The sequence below is a fragment of the Ranitomeya imitator genome, chromosome 6 (assembly GCF_032444005.1).
Source record: "Ranitomeya imitator isolate aRanImi1 chromosome 6, aRanImi1.pri, whole genome shotgun sequence".
Taxonomy (NCBI): Eukaryota; Metazoa; Chordata; class Amphibia; order Anura; family Dendrobatidae; genus Ranitomeya; species Ranitomeya imitator.
Window position 1 is genome coordinate 571,860,333 of NC_091287.1, and position 22,234 is coordinate 571,882,566.

The 22,234-nt window shown below is 56.0% G+C and overlaps 1 protein-coding gene across 1 annotated transcript in view; it reads left to right on the forward strand.

The window, feature by feature from the left end:
* CPSF1 (cleavage and polyadenylation specific factor 1) overlaps window positions 1–22,234 on the forward strand; it is a 76,098-nt gene that overhangs the window by 49,644 nt on the left and 4,220 nt on the right. Inside the window, exons 17-29 of the mRNA XM_069732112.1 lie at window positions 24–113; window positions 193–279; window positions 2,819–2,960; window positions 6,405–6,583; window positions 6,657–6,790; window positions 9,059–9,230; window positions 9,478–9,681; window positions 9,782–9,868; window positions 13,008–13,142; window positions 13,214–13,366; window positions 13,506–13,622; window positions 13,924–14,014; window positions 14,226–14,310. Coding sequence (XP_069588213.1) covers window positions 24–113; window positions 193–279; window positions 2,819–2,960; window positions 6,405–6,583; window positions 6,657–6,790; window positions 9,059–9,230; window positions 9,478–9,681; window positions 9,782–9,868; window positions 13,008–13,142; window positions 13,214–13,366; window positions 13,506–13,622; window positions 13,924–14,014; window positions 14,226–14,310 — 1,676 coding nt within the window. The remainder of the gene's footprint in view (window positions 1–23; window positions 114–192; window positions 280–2,818; window positions 2,961–6,404; window positions 6,584–6,656; window positions 6,791–9,058; window positions 9,231–9,477; window positions 9,682–9,781; window positions 9,869–13,007; window positions 13,143–13,213; window positions 13,367–13,505; window positions 13,623–13,923; window positions 14,015–14,225; window positions 14,311–22,234) is intronic.

The following is a 22,234-nucleotide window of genomic DNA, read 5'->3' on the forward strand; positions in this document are numbered from 1 at the left end:
GATGAGTGTTTTTCCTCCCACAGAAAAGCATCCGCCCGCAGGTGGTGACCACATTTGAGCTTCCGGGATGCCACGACATGTGGACGGTGATCTCTTCCCACAGGAAGGAGGAGGTTGGTGGTGGTTGTTCCATCGCTCGTCCATTGCCCTCACTTTCTGCTGCTGCAACTCTCATCGTCTTCTCTCATTCAGACCGGTGACACAGAAGGAAAGATGGTAGACGAAGAGGAGAAGAACCGCCATGGCTTCCTCATCCTGAGCCGCGAAGACTCCACCATGGTAAGTCGTGGAACAAGAGGGGTGGCGGCATGATGGGGGTCCTGCACTCTCCCCGAGGGGTGGCGGCCTGCAGTCTGATGGGGGGTCCTGCACTCTCCCCGAGGGGTGACGGCCTGCAGTCTGATGGGGGTCCCACACTCTCCCCGAGGGGTGACGGCCTGCAGTCTCATGGGGGTCCCACACTCTCTCCCCGAGGGGTGGCAGCCTGCAGTCTGATGGGGGTCCCACACTCTCCCCGAGGGGTGGAAGCCTGCAGTCTGATGGGGGTCCCACACTCTCCCCGAGGGGTGACGGCCTGCAGTCTGATGGGGGTCCCACACTCTCTCCCCGAGGGGTGGAAGCCTGCAGTCTGATGGGGGTCCCACACTCTCCCCGAGGGGTGACGGCCTGCAGTCTCATGGGGGTCCCACACTCTCTCCCCGAGGGGTGGCAGCCTGCAGTCTGATGGGGGTCCCACACTCTCCCCGAGGGGTGGAAGCCTGCAGTCTGATGGGGGTCCCACACTCTCCCCGAGGGGTGGAAGCCTGCAGTCTGATGGGGGTCCCACACTCTCCCCGAGGGGTGGAAGCCTGCAGTCTGATGGGGGTCCCACACTCTCCCCGAGGGCTGCAGCCTACAGTCTGATGGGGGTCCCACACTCTCCCCGAGGGGTGGAAGCCTGCAGTCTGATGGGGGGGTCCCACACTCTCCCCGAGGGGTGGAAGCCTGCAGTCTGATGGGGGGTCCCACACTCTCCCCGAGGGGTGGAAGCCTGCAGTCTGATGGGGGGTCCCACACTCTCCCCGAGGGGTGGAAGCTTGCAGTCTGATGGGGGGTCCCACACTCTCCCCGAGGGGTGGAAGCCTGCAGTCTGATGGGGGTCCCACACTCTCCCCGAGGGGTGGCGGCATGCAGTCTGATGGGGGTCCCACACTCTCCCCGAGGGCTGCAGCCTACAGTCTGATGGGGGTCACACACTCTCCCCGAGGGGTGGAAGCCTGCAGTCTGATGGGGGTCCCACACTCCTCCCAAGGGGTGGAAGCCTGCAGTCTGATGGGGGTCCCACACTCTCCCCGAGGGGTGGAAGCCTGCAGTCTGATGGGGGTCCCACACTCTCCCCGAGGGGTGGAAGCTTGCAGTCTGATGGGGGGTCCCACACTCTCCCCGAGGGGTGGCTGCCTGCAGTCTGATGGGGGTCCCACACTCTCCCCGAGGGGTGGCAGCCTGCAGTCTGATGGGGGTCCCACACTCTCCCCGAGGGGTGGAAGCCTGCAGTCTGATGGGGGTCACACACTCTCCCCGAGGGGTGGCTGCCTGCAGTCTGATGGGGGGTCCCACACTCTCCCCGAGGGGTGGAAGCTTGCAGTCTGATGGGGGTCCCACACTCTCCCCGAGGGGTGGAAGCCTGCAGTCTGATGGGGGTCCCACACTCTCCCCGAGGGGTGGCGGCATGCAGTCTGATGGGGGTCCCACACTCTCCCCGAGGGGTGGCTGCCTGCAGTCTGATGGGGGTCCCACACTCTCCCCGAGGGGTGGAAGCCTGCAGTCTGATGGGGGTCCCACACTCTCCCCGAGGGGTGGCGGCATGGAGTCTGATGGGGGTCCCACACTCTCCCTGAGGGGTGGCAGCCTGCAGTCTGATGGGGGTCCCACACTCTCCCCGAGGGGTGGAAGCCTGCAGTCTGATGGGGGTCCCACACTCTCCCCGAGGGGTGGCGGCATGGAGTCTGATGGGGGTCCCACACTCTCCCCGAGGGGTGGCTGCCTGCAGTCTGATGGGGGGGTCCCACACTCTCCCCGAGGGGTGGCAGCCTGCAGTCTGATGGGGGGGTCCCACACTCTCCCCGAGGGGTGGCAGCCTGCAGTCTGATGGGGGTCCCACACTCTCCCCGAGGGGTGGCTGCCTGCAGTCTGATGGGGGTCCCACACTCTCCCCGAGGGGTGGCAGCCTGCAGTCTGATGGGGGGGTCCCACACTCTCCCCGAGGGGTGGCAGCCTGCAGTCTGATGGGGGTCCCACACTCTCCCCGAGGGGTGGCTGCCTGCAGTCTGATGGGGGGGTCCCACACTCTCCCCGAGGGGTGGAAGCCTGCAGTCTGATGGGGGGGTCCCACACTCTCCCCGAGGGGTGACGGCCTGCAGTCTGATGGGGGTCCCACACTCTCCCTGAGGGTTGACGGCCTGCAGTCTGATGGGGGTCCCACACTCTCCACGAGGGGTGACGGCCTGCAGACTGATGGGGGTCCCACACTCTCCCCGAGGTGTGGAAGCCTGCAGTCTGATGGGGGTCCCACACTCTCCACGAGGGGTGACGGCCTGCAGTCTGATGGGGGGTCCCACACTCTCCCCGAGGGCTGCAGCCTACAGTCTGGTGGAGGTTCCTGTACGCTCCTCCTTCAGGGGCGCCCTCTCCTCCGGCTTTGTCTCGGGGGCGCCCTCTCCTCCGGCTTTGTCTCGGGGGCGCCCTCTCCTCCGGCTTTGTCTCGGGAGCGCCCTCTCCTCCTCCTCTGATGTTGTCATTTTCTCTTTTTTTATTCTCGTCTTTGTTCTTCATCTTTTAGATTCTTCAGACCGGGCAGGAGATCATGGAGCTGGACACGAGTGGTTTTGTCACCCAAGGCCCGACTGTGTACGCCGGGAACATCGGAGACAACAAGTACATCGTTCAAGTGTCACCTCAGGGGATCCGGCTACTGGAGGGGGGTGAGTGGGTACATCGGCTCTAGTACCATCAGCATGGGGGGATACAGGGAAGCCTCTGCTGCAGAGATCACCTGTACATGTGGAATATACCACAGCCAGCGGGGGAATACAGCGAAGCCTCTGCTGCAGAGATCACCTGTACATGTGGAATATACCACAGCCACCGGGGGGGATACAGGGAAGCCTCTGCTGCAGAGATCACCTGTACATGTGGAATATACCACAGCCACCGGGGGGGATACAGGGAAGCCTCTGCTGCAGAGATCACCTGTACATGTGGAATATACCACAGCCAGCGGGGGGATACAGGGAAGCCTCTGCTGCAGAGATCACCTGTACATGTGGAATATACCACAGCCACCGGGGGGGATACAGGGAAGCCTCTGCTGCAGAGATCACCTGTACATGTGGAATATACCACAGCTACCGGGGGGGATACAGGGAAGCCTCTGCTGCAGAGATCACCTGTACATGTGGAATATACCACAGCCAGCGGGGGAATACAGCGAAGCCTCTGCTGCAGAGATCACCTGTACATGTGGAATATACCACAGCCAGCGGGGGGATACAGGGAAGCCTCTGCTGCAGAGATCACCTGTACATGTGGAATATACCACAGCCACCGGGGGGGATACAGCGAAGCCTCTGCTGCAGAGATCACCTGTACATGTGGAATATACCACAGCCACCAGGAGGGATACAGCGAAGCCTCTGCTGCAGAGATCACCTGTACATGTGGAATATACCACAACCAGCGGGGGGGATACAGCGAAGCCTCTGCTGCAGAGATCCTGTACATGTGGAATATACCACAGCCACCAGGAGGGATACAGCGAAGCCTCTGCTGCAGAGATCACCTGTACATGTGGAATATACCACAGCCAGCGGGGGGATACAGCGAAGCCTCTGCTGCAGAGATCACCTGTACATGTGGAATATACCACAGCCAGCGGGGGGGATACAGGGAAGCCTCTGCTGCAGAGATCACCTGTACATGTGGAATGTACCACAACCAGCAGGGGGGATACAGCGAAGCCTCTGCTGCAGAGATCACCTGTACATGTGGAATATACCACAGCCACCGGGGGGGGGGGGGGATACAGGGAAGCCTCTGCTGCAGAGATCACCTGTACATGTGGAATATACCACAGCCACCAGGAGGAATACAGCGAAGCCTCTGCTGCAGAGATCACCTGTACATGTGGAATATACCACAACCAGCGGGGGGGATACAGCGAAGCCTCTGCTGCAGAGATCACCTGTACATGTGGAATGTACCACAACCAGCAGGGGGGATACAGGGAAGCCTCTGCTGCAGAGATCACCTGTACATGTGGAATATACCACAGCCAGCGGGGGGATACAGCGAAGCCTCTGCTGCAGAGATCACCTGTACATGTGGAATATACCACAGCCACCGGGGGGGATACAGAGAAGCCTCTGCTGCAGAGATTACCTGTACATGTGGAATATACCACAGCCAGCGGGGGGATACAGCGAAGCCTCTGCTGCAGAGATCACCTGTACATGTGGAATATACCACAACCAGCGGGGGGGATACAGCGAAGCCTCTGCTGCAGAGATCACCTGTACATGTGGAATATACCACAACCAGCGGGGGGGATACAGCGAAGCCTCTGCTGCAGAGATCACCTGTACATGTGGAATATACCACAGCCACCAGGAGGGATACAGCGAAGCCTCTGCTGCAGAGATCACCTGTACATGTGGAATATACCACAGCCAGCGGGGGGGATACAGCGAAGCCTCTGCTGCAGAGATCACCTGTACATGTGGAATATACCACAGCCACCAGGAGGGATACAGCGAAGCCTCTGCTGCAGAGATCACCTGTACATGTGGAATATACCACAGCCAGCGGGGGGGATACAGCGAAGCCTCTGCTGCAGAGATCACCTGTACATGTGGAATATACCACAACCAGCGGGGGGGATACAGCGAAGCCTCTGCTGCAGAGATCACCTGTACATGTGGAATATACCACAGCCACCAGGAGGGATACAGCGAAGCCTCTGCTGCAGAGATCACCTGTACATGTGGAATATACCACAGCCAGCGGGGGGGATACAGGGAAGCCTCTGCTGCAGAGATCACCTGTACATGTGGAATATACCACAGCCAGCGGGGGAATACAGCGAAGCCTCTGCTGCAGAAATCACCTGTACATGTGGAATATACCACAGCCACCGGGGGGGATACAGAGAAGCCTCTGCTGCAGAGATCACCTGTACATGTGGAATATACCACAGCCACCGGGGGGGATACAGGGAAGCCTCTGCTGCAGAGATCACCTGTACATGTGGAATATACCACAGCCACCGGGGGGGATACAGGGAAGCCTCTGCTGCAGAGATCACCTGTACATGTGGAATGTACCACAGCCACCAGGAGGGATACAGCGAAGCCTCTGCTGCAGAGATCACCTGTACATGTGGAATATACCACAGCCAGCGGGGGGATACAGCGAAGCCTCTGCTGCAGAGATCACCTCTACATGTGGAATATACCACAGCCAGCGGGGGGGATACAGGGAAGCCTCTGCTGCAGAGATCACCTCTACATGTGTAATATACCACAGCCACCGGGGGGGGGATACAGAGTAGCCTCTGCTGCAGAGATCACCTGTACATGTGGAATATACCACAGCCACCGGGGGGGATACAGGGAAGCCTCTGCTGCAGAGATCACCTGTACATGTGGAATGTACCACAGCCAGCGGGGGGATACAGCGAAGCCTCTGCTGCAGAGATCACCTGTACATGTGGAATATACCACAGCCAGCAGGAGGGATACAGTGAAGCCTCTGCTGCAGAGATCACCTGTACATGTGGAATATACCACAGCCACCGGGGGGGATACAGGGAAGCCTCTGCTGCAGAGATCACCTGTACATGTGGAATATACCACAACCAGCGGGGGGATACAGCGAAGCCTCTGCTGCAGAGATCACCTGTACATGTGGAATGTACCACAACCAGCATGGGGGATACAGGGAAGCCTCTGCTGCAGAGATCACCTCTACATGTGGAATATACCACAGCCAGCGGGGGGGATACAGAGAAGCCTCTGCTGCAGAGATCACCTGTACATGTGGAATATACCACAGCCACCGGGGGGGATACAGAGTAGCCTCTGCTGCAGAGATCACCTGTACATGTGGAATATACCACAGCCAGCGGGGGGGATACAGGGAAGCCTCTGCTGCAGAGATCACCTGTACATGTGGAATATACCACAGCCACCGGGGGGGATACAGGGAAGCCTCTGCTGCACAGATCACCTGTACATGTGGAATATACCACAGCTGCGGGTGGGGGGTGACTGTGGCTGGAGCCATCAGTCTGGTGTCCGATGATTCCGGCCCTAGTGGGGGCGCCGCCGCCGCTGGTTTCCGGTGCTGTAGCCTCCTTGTCTTGCTTGCAGTCAATCAGCTGCAGATCATCCCCGTGGACCTGGGCTCCCCCATTGTGTATTGCGCCGTGGCCGATCCCTACGTGGTGATCCTCAGTGCAGAAGGTCAGGTGTCCATGTTCCAGCTGAAGGGCGACTCATACGGAGGCAGAACCCACAGACTGACCCTGCAGAAGCCCAGCCTGCACTACGTGAGTAACCGGTGCGGTGCCGCCATCATGCCGTCCAGTCACAGCCTGACACCAGTGCCTCTTTCACCTGCAGCAATCTAAAGTCATTGCTCTGTGCGTGTACCGCGATGTCAGCGGCATGTTCACCACCGACACCCGGTCGTCACAGGCCAAGGAAGAAGGCAGCAACCTGAGCATGGCGGAGGACAGCGTAATCCAGGACATGAGGTGAGTCCAATGTCAGAGTCCCCGTGTGACGGTTATCCTCTGCTGAGTTGGTCTTGTCCTCTGTACCAGCCCTCCGTGTGACAGTTATCCTCTGCTGAGCGGCTCATGTCCTCTTTAGCTCCCCATGTGACTGTTATCCTCTGCTGAGTTGGTCTTGTCCTCTGTACCAGCTCTCCGTGTGACGGTTATCCTCTGCTGAGTTGGTCTTGTCCTCTGTACCAGCCCTCCATGTGACGGTTATCCTCTGCTGAGCTGGTCACGTCCTCTGTGCTAGCTCCCCTTGTGACGGGTATCCTCTGCTGACCGGGTCATGTTCTCTGTACTAGCTCCCCTTGTAACAGTTATCCTCTGCTGAGTTGGTCATGTCCTCCTTACCAGCTCCCCTTGTAACAGTTATCCTCTGCTGAGTTGGTCATGTCTTCTGTACTAGCACTCCGTGTGACGGTTATCCTCTGCTTAGTTGGTCATGTCCTCCTTACCAGCACCCGTGTGACGGTTATCCTCTGCCGAGTTGGTCATGTCCTCCTTACCAGCCCCCGTGTGACGGTTATCCTCTGCTGAGTTGGTCATGTCCTCCTTACCAGCCCCCGTGTGACGGTTATCCTTTGCTGAGTTGGTCATGTCCTCCTTACCAGCCCCCGTGTGACAGTTATCCTCTGCTGAGTTGGTCATGTCCTCCTTACCAGCCCCCATGTGACAGTTATCCTCTGCTGAGTTGGTCATGTCCTCCTTACCAGCACCCGTGTGACGGTTATCCTCTGCTGAGTTGGTCTTGTCCTCTGTACCAGCCCTCCGTGTGACAGTTATCCTCTGCTGAGCGGCTCATGTCCTCTTTAGCTCCCCATGTGACTGTTATCCTCTGCTGAGTTGGTCTTGTCCTCTGTACCAGCTCTCCGTGTGACGGTTATCCTCTGCTGAGTTGATCTTGTCCTCTGTACCAGCCCTCCATGTGACGGTTATCCTCTGCTGAGCTGGTCACGTCCTCTGTGCTAGCTCCCCTTGTGACGGTTATCCTCTGCTGACCGGGTCATGTTCTCTGTACTAGCTCCCCTTGTAACAGTTATCCTCTGCTGAGTTGGTCATGTCCTCCTTACCAGCTCCCCTTGTAACAGTTATCCTCTGCTGAGTTGGTCATGTCTTCTGTACTAGCACTCCGTGTGACGGTTATCCTCTGCTTAGTTGGTCATGTCCTCCTTACCAGCCCCCATGTGACGGTTATCCTCTGCCGAGTTGGTCATGTCCTACTTACCAGCCCCCGTGTGACGGTTATCCTCTGCTGAGTTGGTCATGTCCTCCTTACCAGCCCCCGTGTGACGGTTATCCTTTGCTGAGTTGGTCATGTCCTCCTTACCAGCCCCCATGTGACGGTTATCCTCTGCTGAGTTGGTCATGTCCTCCTTACCAGCCCCCGTGTGACGGTTATCCTTTGCTGAGTTGGTCATGTCCTCCTTACCAGCCCCCGTGTGACGGTTATCCTTTGTTGAGTTGGTCATGTCCTCCTTACCAGCCCCCGTGTGACGGTTATCCTCTGCTGAGTTGGTCATGTCCTCCTTACCAGCCCCCCATGTGACGGTTATCCTTTGCCGAGTTGGTCATGTCCGATGTACCAGCCCCCCATGTGACAGTTATCCTCTGCTGAGTTGGTCATGTCCTCCTTACCAGCACCCGTGTGACAGTTATCCTCTGCTGAGTTGGTCATGTCCTCCTTACCAGCCCCCATGTGACGGTTATCCTTTGCCGAGTTGGTCATGTCCTCCTTACCAGCCCGCATGTGACGGTTATCATGTGCTGAGTTGGTCATGTCCTCCTTACCAGCCCCTGTGTGACGGTTATCCTCTGCTGAGTTGGTCATGTCCTCCTTACCAGCCCCCGTGTGACGGTTATCCTCTGCTGAGTTGGTCATGTCCTCCTTACCAGCCCCCGTGTGACGGTTATCCTCTGCTGAGTTGGTCATGTCCTCCTTACCAGCCCCCGTGTGACGGTTATCCTTTGCTGAGTTGGTCATGTCCTCCTTACCAGCCCCCGTGTGACGGTTATCCTCTGCTGAGTTGGTCATGTCCTCCTTACCAGCCCCCGTGTGACGGTTATCCTCTGCTGAGTTGGTCATGTCCGATGTACCAGCCCCCGTGTGACGGTTATCCTCTGCTGAGTTGGTCATGTCCTCCTTACCAGCCCCCATGTGATGGTTATCCTCTGCTGACCGGGTCATGTCCGATGTACCAGCCCCCCACACTGATCTCTGGTTGTTTGGCATCTTCTCTCTTGCAGTCACTCGGTGGACGATGAGGACGAGATGCTTTATGGCGACTCTGGATTCCTGTCCAGTCCCAGTAAGGAGGAGCCGCGCCGGGGTAATGCCCCCTCTGATAGGGAATCCTCCCAGCACAAAGTCGAGCCCACCCACTGGTGTGTCCTAGTGAGAGACAGCGGTGTAATGGAGGTGAGCGCCACCTATCAGGATGTGTCTGCAGCTCTCCTCACACCACGACTCTGGGAGATGACTCGTGCATCAATAGTATGCCCCATGTGTGTACGTTCTGGATGTGGTGCACCTGCTGGTCCATGGTTCTCCATACCAGCTCTGCCCTGGCCATACATCACATTTCTCACGTGTGGCTCCGTGTCCACATGTCCTGATGACGACCATTCCGTGCACCCCCAGTCTTATAGTCTCTCCTTCCTCACAGATTTACCAGCTTCCTGAATGGCGCCTGGTGTTTCTGGTGAAGAACTTCCCCATGGGGCAGCGGGTCCTCGTGGACAGTTCTTCTGGCCAGACGTGTGCTCAAGGGGAAGCCCGGAAAGAAGACGCCCGGCAGGATGAGATGCCATTGGTCAAAGAGGTGTTGCTGGTTGGGCTTGGAAACCGCCAGAGCCGGCCTTACTTGTTGGTGAGTAGTGTGTCTGCCCGTCCGGCCCTCCCGTAACACATTGCCATTTTCCTCTTCCATATTGGACAGTAGCCCAGTGCTGTGCTCTTCCTTTCTCCAGGTCCTCGTAGACGCGGAGCTGATGATTTATGAGGCGTTTCCTCTTTCTCATGGAGGACAGGGAAACCTAAAAGTTCGTTTTAAAAAGGTTAGAAGTGCAGTTCTCCACTTCTCATATTCTGCCTTCGCACTCTGGCCCCCTCACCTCCCCTGCTGTGTCCTCCTCCGCTCTTGGGCCCCCTCGCCTCCTTTGCAGCCTCCTTCTCAGCTCTCTGACCCCCTCGCCTCCACTGTTTCCTCATCTCTCTGGCCCCCTCGCCTCCACCATTTCCTCAGCTCTCTGGCCCCCTCGCCTCCACCGTTTCCTCAGCTCTCTGGCCCCCTCGCCTCCACCGTTTCCTCAGCTCTCTGGCCCCCTCGTCTCCACTGTTTCCTCAGCTCTCTGGCCCCCTCCCCTCCACCATTTCTTCAGCTCTCTGGCCCCCTCGCCTCCACCGTTTCCTCAGCTCTCTGGCCCCCTCGCCTCCTTTGCATCCTCCTTCTCAGCTCTGTGGCCCCCTCGCCTCCACTGTTTCCTCAGCTCTGTGGCCCCCTCGCCTCCACCGTTTCCTCAGCTCTCTGGCCCCCTCGCCTCCACCGTTTCCTCATCTCTCTGGCCCCCTCGTCTCCACTGTTTCCTCAGCTCTCTGGCCCCCTCGCCTCCACCGTTTCCTTAGCTCTCTGGCCCCCTTGCCTCCACCGCTTCCTTAGCTCTCTGGCCCCCTCTCCTCCACCGTTTCCTTAGCTCTCTGGCCCCCTCGCCTCCACTGTTTCCTTAGCTCTCTGGCCCCCTCGCCTCCACCGTTTCCTCAGCTCTCTGGCCCCCTCGCCTCCACCGTTTCCTCAGCTCTCTGGCCCCCTCGCCTCCTTTGCATCCTCCTTCTCAGCTCTGTGGCCCCCTCGCCTCCACTGTTTCCTCAGCTCTGTGGCCCCCTCGCCTCCACCGTTTCCTCAGCTCTCTGGCCCCCTCGCCTCCACCGTTTCCTCAGCTCTGTGGCCCCCTCGCCTCCACCGTTTCCTCAGGTCTGTGGCCCCCTCGCCTCCACCGTTTCCTCAGGTCTGTGGCCCCCTCGCCTCCACCGTTTCCTCAGCTCTCTGGCCCCCTCGCCTCCTTTGCATCCTCCTTCTCAGCTCTGTGGCCCCCTCGCCTCCACTGTTTCCTCAGCTCTGTGGCCCCCTCGCCTCCACCGTTTCCTCAGCTCTCTGGCCCCCTCGCCTCCACCGTTTCCTCAGCTCTGTGGCCCCCTCGCCTCCACCGTTTCCTCAGGTCTGTGGCCCCCTCGCCTCCACCGTTTCCTCAGCTCTCTGGCCCCCTCGCCTCCACCGTTTCCTCAGCTCTCTGGCCCCCTCTCCTCCACCGTTTCCTCAGCTCTCTGGCCCCCTCTCCTCCACCGTTTCCTCAGCTCTCTGGCCCCCTCGCCTCCACCGTTTCATCAGCTCTCTGGCCCCCTCGCCTCCACCGTTTCCTCAGATCTCTGGCCTCCACCGTTTCCTCAGCTCTCTGGCCCCCTCGCCTCCACCGTTTCCTTAGCTCTCTGGCCCCCTCTCCTCCACCGTTTCCTTAGCTCTCTGGCCCCCTCTCCTCCACCGTTTCCTTAGCTCTCTGGCCCCCTCGCCTCCACCGTTTCCTCAGCTCTCTGGCCCCCTCGCCTCCACCGATTCCTCAGCTTTCTGGCCCCCTCGCCTCCACCGTTTCCTCAGCTCTCTGGCCTCCACCGTTTCCTCAGCTCTCTGGCCTCCACCGTTTCTTCAGCTCTCTGGCCCCCTCTCCTCCACCGTTTCCTTAGCTCTCTGGCCCCCTCGCCTCCACCGTTTCCTCAGCTCTCTGGCCCCCTCGCCTCCACCGCTTCCTTAGCTCTCTGGCCCCCTCTCCTCCACCGTTTCCTTAGCTCTCTGGCCCCCTCTCCTCCACCGTTTCCTTAGCTCTCTGGCCCCCTCGCCTCCACCGTTTCCTCAGCTCTCTGGCCCCCTCGCCTCCACCGTTTCCTCAGCTCTCTGGCCCCCTCGCCTCCACCGTTTCCTCAGCTCTCTGGCCCCCTCGCCTCCACCGTTTCCTCAGCTCTCTGGCCCCCTCGCCTCCACCGTTTCCTCAGCTCTCTGGCCTCCACCGTTTCTTCAGCTCTCTGGCCCCCTCGCCTCCACCGTTTCCTTAGCTCTCTGGCCCCCTCGCCTCCACCGTTTCCTTAGCTCTCTGGCCCCCTTGCCTCCACCGCTTCCTTAGCTCTCTGGCCCCCTCTCCTCCACCGTTTCCTTAGCTCTCTGGCCCCCTCGCCTCCACTGTTTCCTTAGCTCTCTGGCCCCCTCGCCTCCACCGTTTCCTCAGCTCTCTGGCCCCCTCGCCTCCACCGTTTCCTCAGCTCTCTGGCCCCCTCGCCTCCACCGTTTCCTCAGCTCTCTGGCCCTCTCGCCTCCACCGTTTCCTTAGCTCTCTGGCCCCCTCGCCTCCACCGTTTCCTCAGCTCTCTGGCCCCCTCGCCTCCACCGTTTCCTCAGCTCTCTGGCCCTCTCGCCTCCGTTTCCTTAGCTCTCTGGCCCCCTCGCCTCCACTGTTTCCTCAGCTCTCTGGCCCCCTCGCCTCCACCGTTTCCTCAGCTCTCTGGCCCTCTCGCCTCCACCGTTTCCTTAGCTCTCTGGCCCCCTCGCCTCCACCGTTTCCTCAGCTCTCTGGCCCTCTCGCCTCCACCGTTTCCTTAGCTCTCTGGCCCCCTCGCCTCCACCGTTTCCTCAGCTCTCTGGCCCTCTCGCCTCCACCGTTTCCTTAGCTCTCTGGCCCCCTCGCCTCCACTGTTTCCTCAGCTCTCTGGCCCCCTCGCCTCCACCGTTTCCTCAGCTCTCTGGCCCTCTCGCCTCCACCGTTTCCTTAGCTCTCTGGCCCCCTCGCCTCCACCGTTTCCTCAGCTCTCTGGCCCTCTCGCCTCCACCGTTTCCTTAGCTCTCTGGCCCCCTCGCCTCCACCGTTTCCTCAGCTCTCTGGCCCCCTCGCCTCCACCGTTTCCTCAGCTCTCTGGCCCCCTCGCCTCCACCGTTTCCTCAGCTCTCTGGCCCCCTCGCCTCCACCGTTTCCTCAGCTCTCTGGCCCCCTCGCCTCCACCGTTTCCTCAGCTCTCTGGCCCCCTCGCCTCCACCGTTTCCTCAGCTCTCTGGCCCCCTCGCCTCCACCGTTTCCTCAGCTCTCTGGCCCCCTCGCCTCCACCGTTTCCTCAGCTCTCTGGCCTCTACTACCTTAGCTCTCTTTGTTTTGCACACAGGTTCCACACAATATTCACTTTCGTGAGAAGAAGCGACAATCCAAGAAAAAGTGTGAAGGGTCGAGTGAGGACTTTGGGGCTCGAGGTCGTGTGGCCCGTTTCCGTTATTTCCAGGATATCTATGGATACTCGGGGGTGGGTGCCAATTGCTGAGCTCTACTTCTCCGATGGTGAGTTCTGGTCTTATTTCCACCTTCTGTCTTCAGGTGTTCATCTGTGGACCCTCCCCTCACTGGCTCATCGTCACCCCCCGTGGCGCCCTCCGTCTTCACCCCATGACCATCGATGGAAGTATCGAGTCATTCGCCCCCTTCCATAATGTGAACTGCCCACGAGGCTTCCTCTACTTCAACCGACAGGTGATGAACGGCTTGTTAGCTCAGGCGTTATCTGGCCTCATTATTTCGGGGTCATGGAGTTATCTGTCCGTGTCGGGGAGGCATTATCCGTCCCCTTCAGCATGGGGGGGATTACTACCTCTATTGTTGATCTCCATAGGGCGAGCTGCGCATCAGTGTCCTCCCCGCATATCTTTCCTACGACGCTCCATGGCCTGTGAGGAAGATTCCCCTGCGCTGCACCGCACACTATGTCTCCTACCATGTGGAATCCAAGGTAAGTCCCGGCTCCCAGTGTGCCCTCTGTCTGTGTTACTGGTGTTCCTGGCCTATAAGTACTGAACAGTGAGCATCACATCTCACTGGGGAGCTATTAATATTCACTTCATCCAGGGGTCACCATCACCTCTCCATGTTGGGGTCGCTCCCAGCCGTCCTCAGTAAGAAGATTCTGGTCAGATCATCTCCGCCATTTGCTCTTGTGCACATGAGACCTCTGCTCCTATCATCTAAGAGTAGTCATCATCTATGAGAGTAATCCTCTTCCAGGTCACTATGGTCTGCTCTCATCCCTGTAGGTTTACGCTGTGGTCACCAGCGTGAATGACACGTGTACCCGAATCCCTCGCATGACCGGGGAAGAGAAGGAGTTTGAGACGATTGAGCGAGGTGAGATGGTCTGCAGCACATTACGCCTCATGTAGAGGGTCAGTCTGTTCCAGTCCTATGTCTGCATGCTGGAGGGTAACTTCTTGTTTAGTGTGAGCGGCTGAGTCTCCGCAGCCGAGTTAATCATTTATGGTATATATAATAGTTTTGCTATATATTCAGGATCCGTAGTCCCCATATTCTTTGCCTCCTCACATCTTCTCTCCTACAGATGATCGCTACATTGCTCCTCTCCAGGAAGCCTTCTCCATCCAGCTCATCTCACCCGTCAGTTGGGAGACCATCCCCAATACCAGGTAGTGTCCCGCTGAGTCCTCCTACTGGGTAGTGTTGTCTGTCCTTCCAGCTCCTTATACACAGTAGTGGCCTGTGTCCCGCCATTGCCTCCTCCTGATGGCCGGTAATAGCGTGTGTCCCCATTTCCTGCTGTTGGCAGTGTGTCCCGCCACCTACTTCTCCTGACCGGTAGTGGCGTTTTCCGCCATTTCCTTCTGTAGTGGCGTGTGTCCTGCTATTTCCTTCTGTTGGCCAGTAGTGGCGCGTGTCCCGCCATTTCCTTCTGTTGGCCGGTAATAGCGTGTGTCCCCATTTCCTGCTGTTGGCCGTGTGTCCTGCCACCTACTTCTCCTGACCAGTAGTAGCGTGTGTCCCGCCATTTCCTTCTGTTGGCCGGTAATAGCGTGTGTCCCCATTTCCTTCTGTTGGCCGGTAGTGGCGTGTGTCCTTCCACCTACTTCTCCTGACCAGTAGTAGCGTGTGTCCCGCCATTTCCTTCTGTTGGCCGGTAGTGGCGTGTGTCCTGCCACCTACTTCTCCTGACCAGTAGTAGCGTGTGTCCCGCCATTTCCTTCTGTTGGCCGGTAGTGGCGCGTGTCCCGCCATTTCCTTCTGATGGCCGGTAGTGGCGTGTGTCCTGCCATTTCCTTTTGTTGGCCGGTAGTGTAGTGTGTCCCGCCATTTCCTTCTGTTGGCCGGTAGTGGCGTGTGTCCCGCCATTTCCTTCTGTTGGCCGGTAGTGGCGCGTGTCCCGCCATTTCCTTCTGATGGCCGGTAGTGGCGTGTGTCCTGCCATTTCCTTTTGTTGGCCGGTAGTGTAGTGTGTCCCGCCATTTCCTTCTGTTGGCCGGTAGTGGCGTGTGTCCCGCCATTTCCTTCTGTTGGCCGGTAGTGGCGTGTGTCCCGCCATTTCCTTCTGTTGGCCGGTAGTGGCGTGTGTCCCATTTCCTTTTGTTGGCCGGTAGTGGCTTATGTCCCGCCATTTCCTTCTGTTGGCCGGTAGTGGCGTGTGTCCCGCCATTTCCTTCTGTGTGCCGGTAGTGGCGTGTGTCCCGCCATTTCCTTTTGTTGGCCGGTAGTGGCGTGTGTCCTGCCATTTCCTTTTGTTGGCCGGTAGTGTCGTGTGTCCCGCCATTTCCTTATGTTGGCCGGTAGTGTTGTGTGTCCCGCCATTTACTTCTGTTGGCCGGTAGTGTCGTGTGTCCCGCCATTTCCTTCTGTTGGCCGGAAGTGGCGTGTGTCCCGCCATTTCCTTCTGTGTGCCGGTAGTGGCGTGTGTCCTGCCATTTCCTTTTGTTGGCCGGTAGTGTCGTGTGTCCCGCCATTTCCTTATGTTGGCCGGTAGTGGCGTGTGTCCCGCCATTTCCTTCTGTGTGCCGGTAGTGGCGTGTGTCCCGCCATTTCCTTCTATTGGCTGGTAGTGTCGTGTGTCCCGCCATTTCCTTCTGTGTGCCGGTAGTGTCCTGTGTCCCGCCATTTCCTTCTGGTGGCCGGTAGTGTCGTGTGTCCCGCCATTTCCTTTTGTTGGCCGGTAGTGGCGTGTGTCCCATTTCCTTCTGTTGGCTGGTAGTGGCGTGTGTCCCATTTCCTTTTGTTGGCCGGTAGTGGCGTATGTCCCATTTCCTTCTGTTGGCTGGTAGTGGCGTATGTCCCGCCATTTCCTTCTGTTGGCCGGTAGTGGTGTGTGTCCCATTTCCTTCTGTTGGCCGGTAGTGGCGCGTGTCCTGCCATTTTCTTCTATTGGCCGGTAGTGGCATGTGTCCCGCCATTTCCTTCTGGTGGCCGGTAGTGTCGTGTGTCCCGCCATTTCCTTCTGTTGGCCGGTAGTGTCCTGTGTGCCGCCATTTCCTTCTGGTGGCCGGTAGTGTCGTGTGTCCCGCCATTTCCTTCTATTGGCTGGTAGTGGTGTGTGTCCCGCCATTTCCTTCTGTTGGCCGGTAGTGTCGTGTGTCCCGCCATTTACTTCTGTTGGCCGGTAGTGTCGTGTGTCCCGCCATTTACTTCTGTTGGCCGGTAGTGTCGTGTGTCCCGCCATTTCCTTCTATTGGCTGGTAGTGGTGTGTGTCCCGCCATTTCCTTCTGTTGGCCGGTAGTGGCGCGTGTCCTGCCATTTTCTTCTGTTGGCCGGTAGTGTCCTGTGTCCCGCCATTTCCTTCTGGTGGCCGGTAGTGTCGTGTGTCCCGCCATTTCCTTCTGTTGGCCGGTAGTGTCCTGTGTCCCGCCATTTCCTTCTGGTGGCCGGTAGTGTCGTGTGTCCCGCCATTTCCTTCTATTGGCTGGTAGTGGTGTGTGTCCCGCCATTTCCTTCTGTTGGCCGGTAGTGTCGTGTGTCCCGCCATTTCCTTCTATTGGCTGGTAGTGGTGTGTGTCCCGCCATTTCCTTCTGTTGGCCGGTAGTGTCGTGTGTCCCGCCATTTCCTTCTGTTGGCCGGTAGTGTCGTGTGTCCCGCCATTTCCTTCTGTTGGCCGGTAGTGTCGTGTGTCCCGCCATTTCCTTCTGTTGGCCGGTAGTGGCGTGTGTCCCGCCATTTCCTTCTGTTGGCCGGTAGTGTCGTGTGTCCCGCCATTTACTTCTGTTGGCCGGTAGTGTCGTGTGTCCCGCCATTTACTTCTGTTGGCCGGTAGTGGCGTGTGTCCCGCCATTTACTTCTGTTGGCCGGTAGTGGCGTGTGTCCCGCCATTTCCTTCTGTTGGCTGGTAGTGGCGTGTGTCCCGCCATTTACTTCTATTGGCTGGTAGTGGTGTGTGTCCCGCCATTTCCTTCTGTTGGCCGGTAGTGTCGTGTGTCCCGCCATTTCCTTCTATTGGCTGGTAGTGTCGTGTGTCCCGCCATTTCCTTCTATTGGCTGGTAGTGGTGTGTGTCCCGCCATTTCCTTCTGTTGGCCGGTAGTGGTGTGTGTCCCGCCATTTCCTTCTGTTGGCCGGTAGTGGCGTGTGTCCCGCCATTTCCTTCTGTTGGCCGGTAGTGGCGTGTGTCCCGCCATTTCCTTCTGTTGGCCGGTAGTGTCGTGTGTCCCGCCATTTACTTCTGTTGGCCGGTAGTGTCGTGTGTCCCGCCATTTACTTCTGTTGGCCGGTAGTGGCGTGTGTCCCGCCATTTACTTCTGTTGGCCGGTAGTGGCGTGTGTCCCGCCATTTCCTTCTGTTGGCTGGTAGTGGCGTGTGTCCCGCCATTTACTTCTATTGGCTGGTAGTGGTGTGTGTCCCGCCATTTCCTTCTGTTGGCCGGTAGTGTCGTGTGTCCCGCCATTTACTTCTGTTGGCCGGTAGTGGCGTGTGTCCTGCCATTTCCTTCTGTTGGCCGGTAGTGGCGCGTTGTTGTGAATTCTGTGGCTGAGTTCACTTCTGTGGTCACAAGTGGTATTGCAGTCTCTGGGCTTCCTCCCTCAGGTGTTTTGGTGAGCTCGTTGGCTGCCTTGCTATTTAGCTCCACCTGAGTCTGTCTTCCTTGCTCCTTGTCAATGTTCCAGTGTTGGATCTGAGCTACTGCATCTTTCCTTGGGCCTGCTGCTCTGCTAGATAAGTGCTTCTAGTTTGTTTTCTGTTTTTTCTGTCCAGCTTGTTATTAACTTTTGCTGGAAGCTCTGAGAAGCAAAGGGGTGCACCGCCGTGCTGTTAGTTCGGCACGGTGGGTCTTTTTGCCCCTTTGCGTGGTGTTCGTTTTAGGGTTTTTTGTAGACTGCATAGTTCTCTTTGCTATCCTCGCTCTGTCTAGAATATCGGGCCTCACTTTGCTGAATCTATTTCATTCCTACGTTTGTCTTTTCATCTTGCTAACAGTCATTGTATGTGGGGGCTGCCTATTCCTTTGGGGTATTTCTCTGAGGTAAGTCAGGCTTGTATTTCTATCTTCAGGCTAGTCAGCTCCTCAGGCAGTGCCGAGTTGCATAGGTAGTTGATAGGCGCAATCCACTGCTGCTTATAGCTGTGTGAGGATAGATCAGGTACTGCAGTCTACAGAGATTCCACGTCTCAGAGCTCGTCCTATTGTTTTTGGTTATTGCCAGATCTCTGTATGTGCGCTGATTACTGCACGCTGTGTTGCCTGATTGCCAGCCATAACAGTACAAGGAGACCTTCAATGATTTCCAATAGAGGGAAAAAAGAAATCTTGACATCATTTTTTTTTCTTAGCTCTGTCTTCAGTCTTTTTTTTCCCCTAGACATTAGAGTGCTTCAGGACACAGCTGTGGACATGGATATTCAGGCTCTGTGCTCCTCAATGGATAATCTCGTTGTAAATGTACAAAAGATTCAAGATACTATTGATCAGAAATCGATGCTAGAACCAAGAATTCCGATTCCTGATTTGTTTTTTGGTGACAGAACTAAGTTCCTGAGCTTCAGAAATAATTGTAAGCTATTTTTGGCCTTGAAACCTCATTCTTCTGGTAATCCTATTCAACAGGTTTTGATTATTATTTCTTTTTTGCGCGGCGACCCACAGGACTGGGCGTTTTCTCTTGCACCAGGAGATTCTGCATTGAGTAATGTTGATGCATTTTTCCAGGCGCTGGGATTGCTTTACGATGAGCCTAATTCAGTGGATCAAGCTGAGAAAAATCTGCTGGCTTTATGCCAGGGTCAGGATGATGTAGAAGTATATTGTCAGAAATTTAGGAAATGGTCAGTACTCACTCTGTGGAATGAATCTGCACTAGCGGCTTTGTTCAGAAAGGGTCTCTCTGAAGCTCTTAAGGATGTAATGGTGGGATTTCCTATGCCTGCTGGTTTGAATGAGTCTATGTCCTTGGCCATTCAGATCGGTCGTCGCTTGCGCGAGCGTAAATCTGTGCACCATCTGGCGGTATTGTCTGAGAGTAAGCCTGAGCCTATGCAGTGCGACAGGACTATGACTAAAGTAGAACGGCACGAACACAGACGTCTGAACAGACTGTGTTTCTATTGTGGTGATTCTACTCATGCTATTTCTAATTGTCCTAAACGCACTAGGCGGTTCGATAGCTCTGCCGTTATTGGTACTGTACAGTCCAAATTCCTTTTGTCCATTACCTTAATGTGCTCTTTGTCATCATATTCTGTCATGGCGTTTGTGGATTCAGGCGCTGCCCTGAATCTGATGGATTTGGATTATGCTAAACGTTGTGGATTTTTCTTGGAGCCTTTGCGGTGTCCTATTCCGTTGAGAGGAATTGATGCTACACCTCTGGCCAAGAATAAGCCTCAGTACTGGGCCCAGCTGACCATGTGCATGGCTCCTGCACATCAGGAAGTTATTCGCTTTTTGGTACTGCATAATTTGCATGATGTGGTCGTGTTGGGGTTGCCATGGCTACAAACCCATAATCCAGTATTGGATTGGAACTCTATGTCGGTAACCAGCTGGGGTTGTCAGGGAGTACATGGTGATGTTCCATTTTTGTCTATTTCGTCATCCATTCCTTCTGACATCCCAGAGTTCTTGTCGGACTTTCAGGATGTATTTGAAGAGTCCAAGTCTGATGCCCTTCCTCCGCATAGGAATTGTGATTGTGCTATCGATTTGATTCCTGGTAGTAAATTCCCTAAGGGTCGTTTATTTAATTTGTCCGTACCTGAACACACCGCTATGCGCAGTTATGTGAAGGAGTCCCTGGAGAAGGGACATATTCGCCCATCGTCGTCACCATTGGGAGCAGGGTTCTTTTTTGTAGCCAAGAAGGATGGTTCGCTAAGACCGTGTATTGATTACCGCCTTCTTAATAAGATCACTGTTAAGTTTCAGTATCCCTTGCCATTGATTTCTGACTTGTTTGCTCGGATTAAGGGGGCTAGTTGGTTTACTAAGATTGATCTTCGTGGTGCGTATAATCTGGTGAGAATCAGGCAGGGAGATGAATGGAAAACGGCATTTAATACGCCCGAGGGTCATTTTGAGTATCTGGTGATGCCGTTCGGACTTGCCAATGCTCCATCTGTTTTTCAGTCTTTTATGCATGACATTTTCCGTGAGTATCTGGATAAATTCTTGATTGTTTACTTGGATGACATTTTGATCTTCTCAGATGATTGGGAGTCTCATGTGAAGCAAGTCAGAATGGTTTTCCAGGTACTGCGTGCTAATTCCTTGTTCGTGAAGGGATCAAAGTGTCTCTTCGGTGTGCAGAAAGTTTCATTTTTGGGGTTCATCTTTTCCCCTTCTACTATCGAGATGGATCCGGTTAAGGTTCAGGCCATCCAGGATTGGACTCAGCCGACATCTCTAAAAAGTTTGCAGAAATTCCTGGGCTTTGCTAATTTTTATCGTCGCTTCATCTGTAATTTTTCTAGCATTGCCAGACCATTGACCGATTTGACCAAGAAGGGTGCTGATTTGGTTAATTGGTCTTCTGCTGCCGTGGAAGCTTTTCAGGAGTTGAAGCGTCGTTTTTGCTGTGCCCCTGTGTTGTGTCAACCTGATGTTTCTCTTCCGTTCCAGGTCGAGGTTGATGCTTCTGAGATTGGTGCAGGGGCGGTTTTGTCACAGAGAGGTTCTGGTTGCTCAGTGTTCAAACCATGTGCTTTCTTTTCCAGGAAATTTTCTGCTGCTGAGCGTAATTATGATGTGGGCAACCGAGAGTTGCTGGCCATGAAGTGGGCATTCGAGGAGTGGCGTCATTGGCTTGAGGGTGCTAAGCATCGCGTGGTGGTTTTGACCCTCCCAGACTCCTTTTCCATACATAATGTATTCCATAGGTCGTTGTTGAGGAGATACGTGGCACCTATGGTTCCATCTGTGGAGCCTCCTGCCCCTGTTTTGGTGGAGGGGGAATTGGAGTATATTGTGGAGAAGATTTTGGATTCTCGTGTCTCTAGACGGAAACTCCAGTATCTGGTCAAATGGAAGGGTTATGCTCAGGAAGATAATTCCTGGGTTTTTGCCTCTGATGTCCATGCCCCAGATCTTGTTCGTGCCTTTCATGTGGCTCATCCTGGTCGGCCTGGGGGTTCTGGTGAGGGTTCGGTGACCCCTCCTCAAGGGGGGGGTACTGTTGTGAATTCTGTGGCTGAGTTCACTTCTGTGGTCACAAGTGGTATTGCAGTCTCTGGGCTTCCTTCCTCAGGTGTTTTGGTGAGCTCATTGGCTGCCTTGCTATTTAGCTCCACCTGAGTCTGTCTTCCTTGCTCCTTGTCAATGTTCCAGTGTTGGATCTGAGCTACTGCATCTTTCCTTGGGCCTGCTGCTCTGCTAGATAAGTGCTTCTAGTTTGTTTTCTGTTTTTTCTGTCCAGCTTGTTATTAACTTTTGCTGGAAGCTCTGAGAAGCAAAGGGGTGCACCGCCGTGCTGTTAGTTCGGCACGGTGGGTCTTTTTGCCCCTTTGCGTGGTGTTCGTTTTAGGGTTTTTTGTAGACTGCATAGTTCTCTTTGCTATCCTCGCTCTGTCTAGAATATCGGGCCTCACTTTGCTGAATCTATTTCATTCCTACGTTTGTCTTTTCATCTTGCTAACAGTCATTGTATGTGGGGGCTGCCTATTCCTTTGGGGTATTTCTCTGAGGTAAGTCAGGCTTGTATTTCTATCTTCAGGCTAGTCAGCTCCTCAGGCAGTGCCGAGTTGCATAGGTAGTTGATAGGCGCAATCCACTGCTGCTTACAGTTGTGTGAGGATAGATCAGGTACTGCAGTCTACAGAGATTCCACGTCTCAGAGCTCGTCCTATTGTTTTGGGTTATTGCCAGATCTCTGTATGTGCGCTAATTACTGCACGCTGTGTTGCCTGATTGCCAGCCATAACAGCGCGTGTCCCGCCACTTTCTGTTGTCAGACCCATTGGTGCAGCAGTGTGTAGGGAGTTGCCACTCGATTGGGGTACTGGTGAGATTGGCCTCCTATGGACTGGTCAGGTAGCAATGTGTGACTGTCCGGGCCTCAGATTGAGGTCTGGCGGCCCCATGGCACATTTTCTTGCCTCTTTATTCCTTGGCTCGTGTCTCTGTTACTTCTTACCTCTTTGGGAGGCTG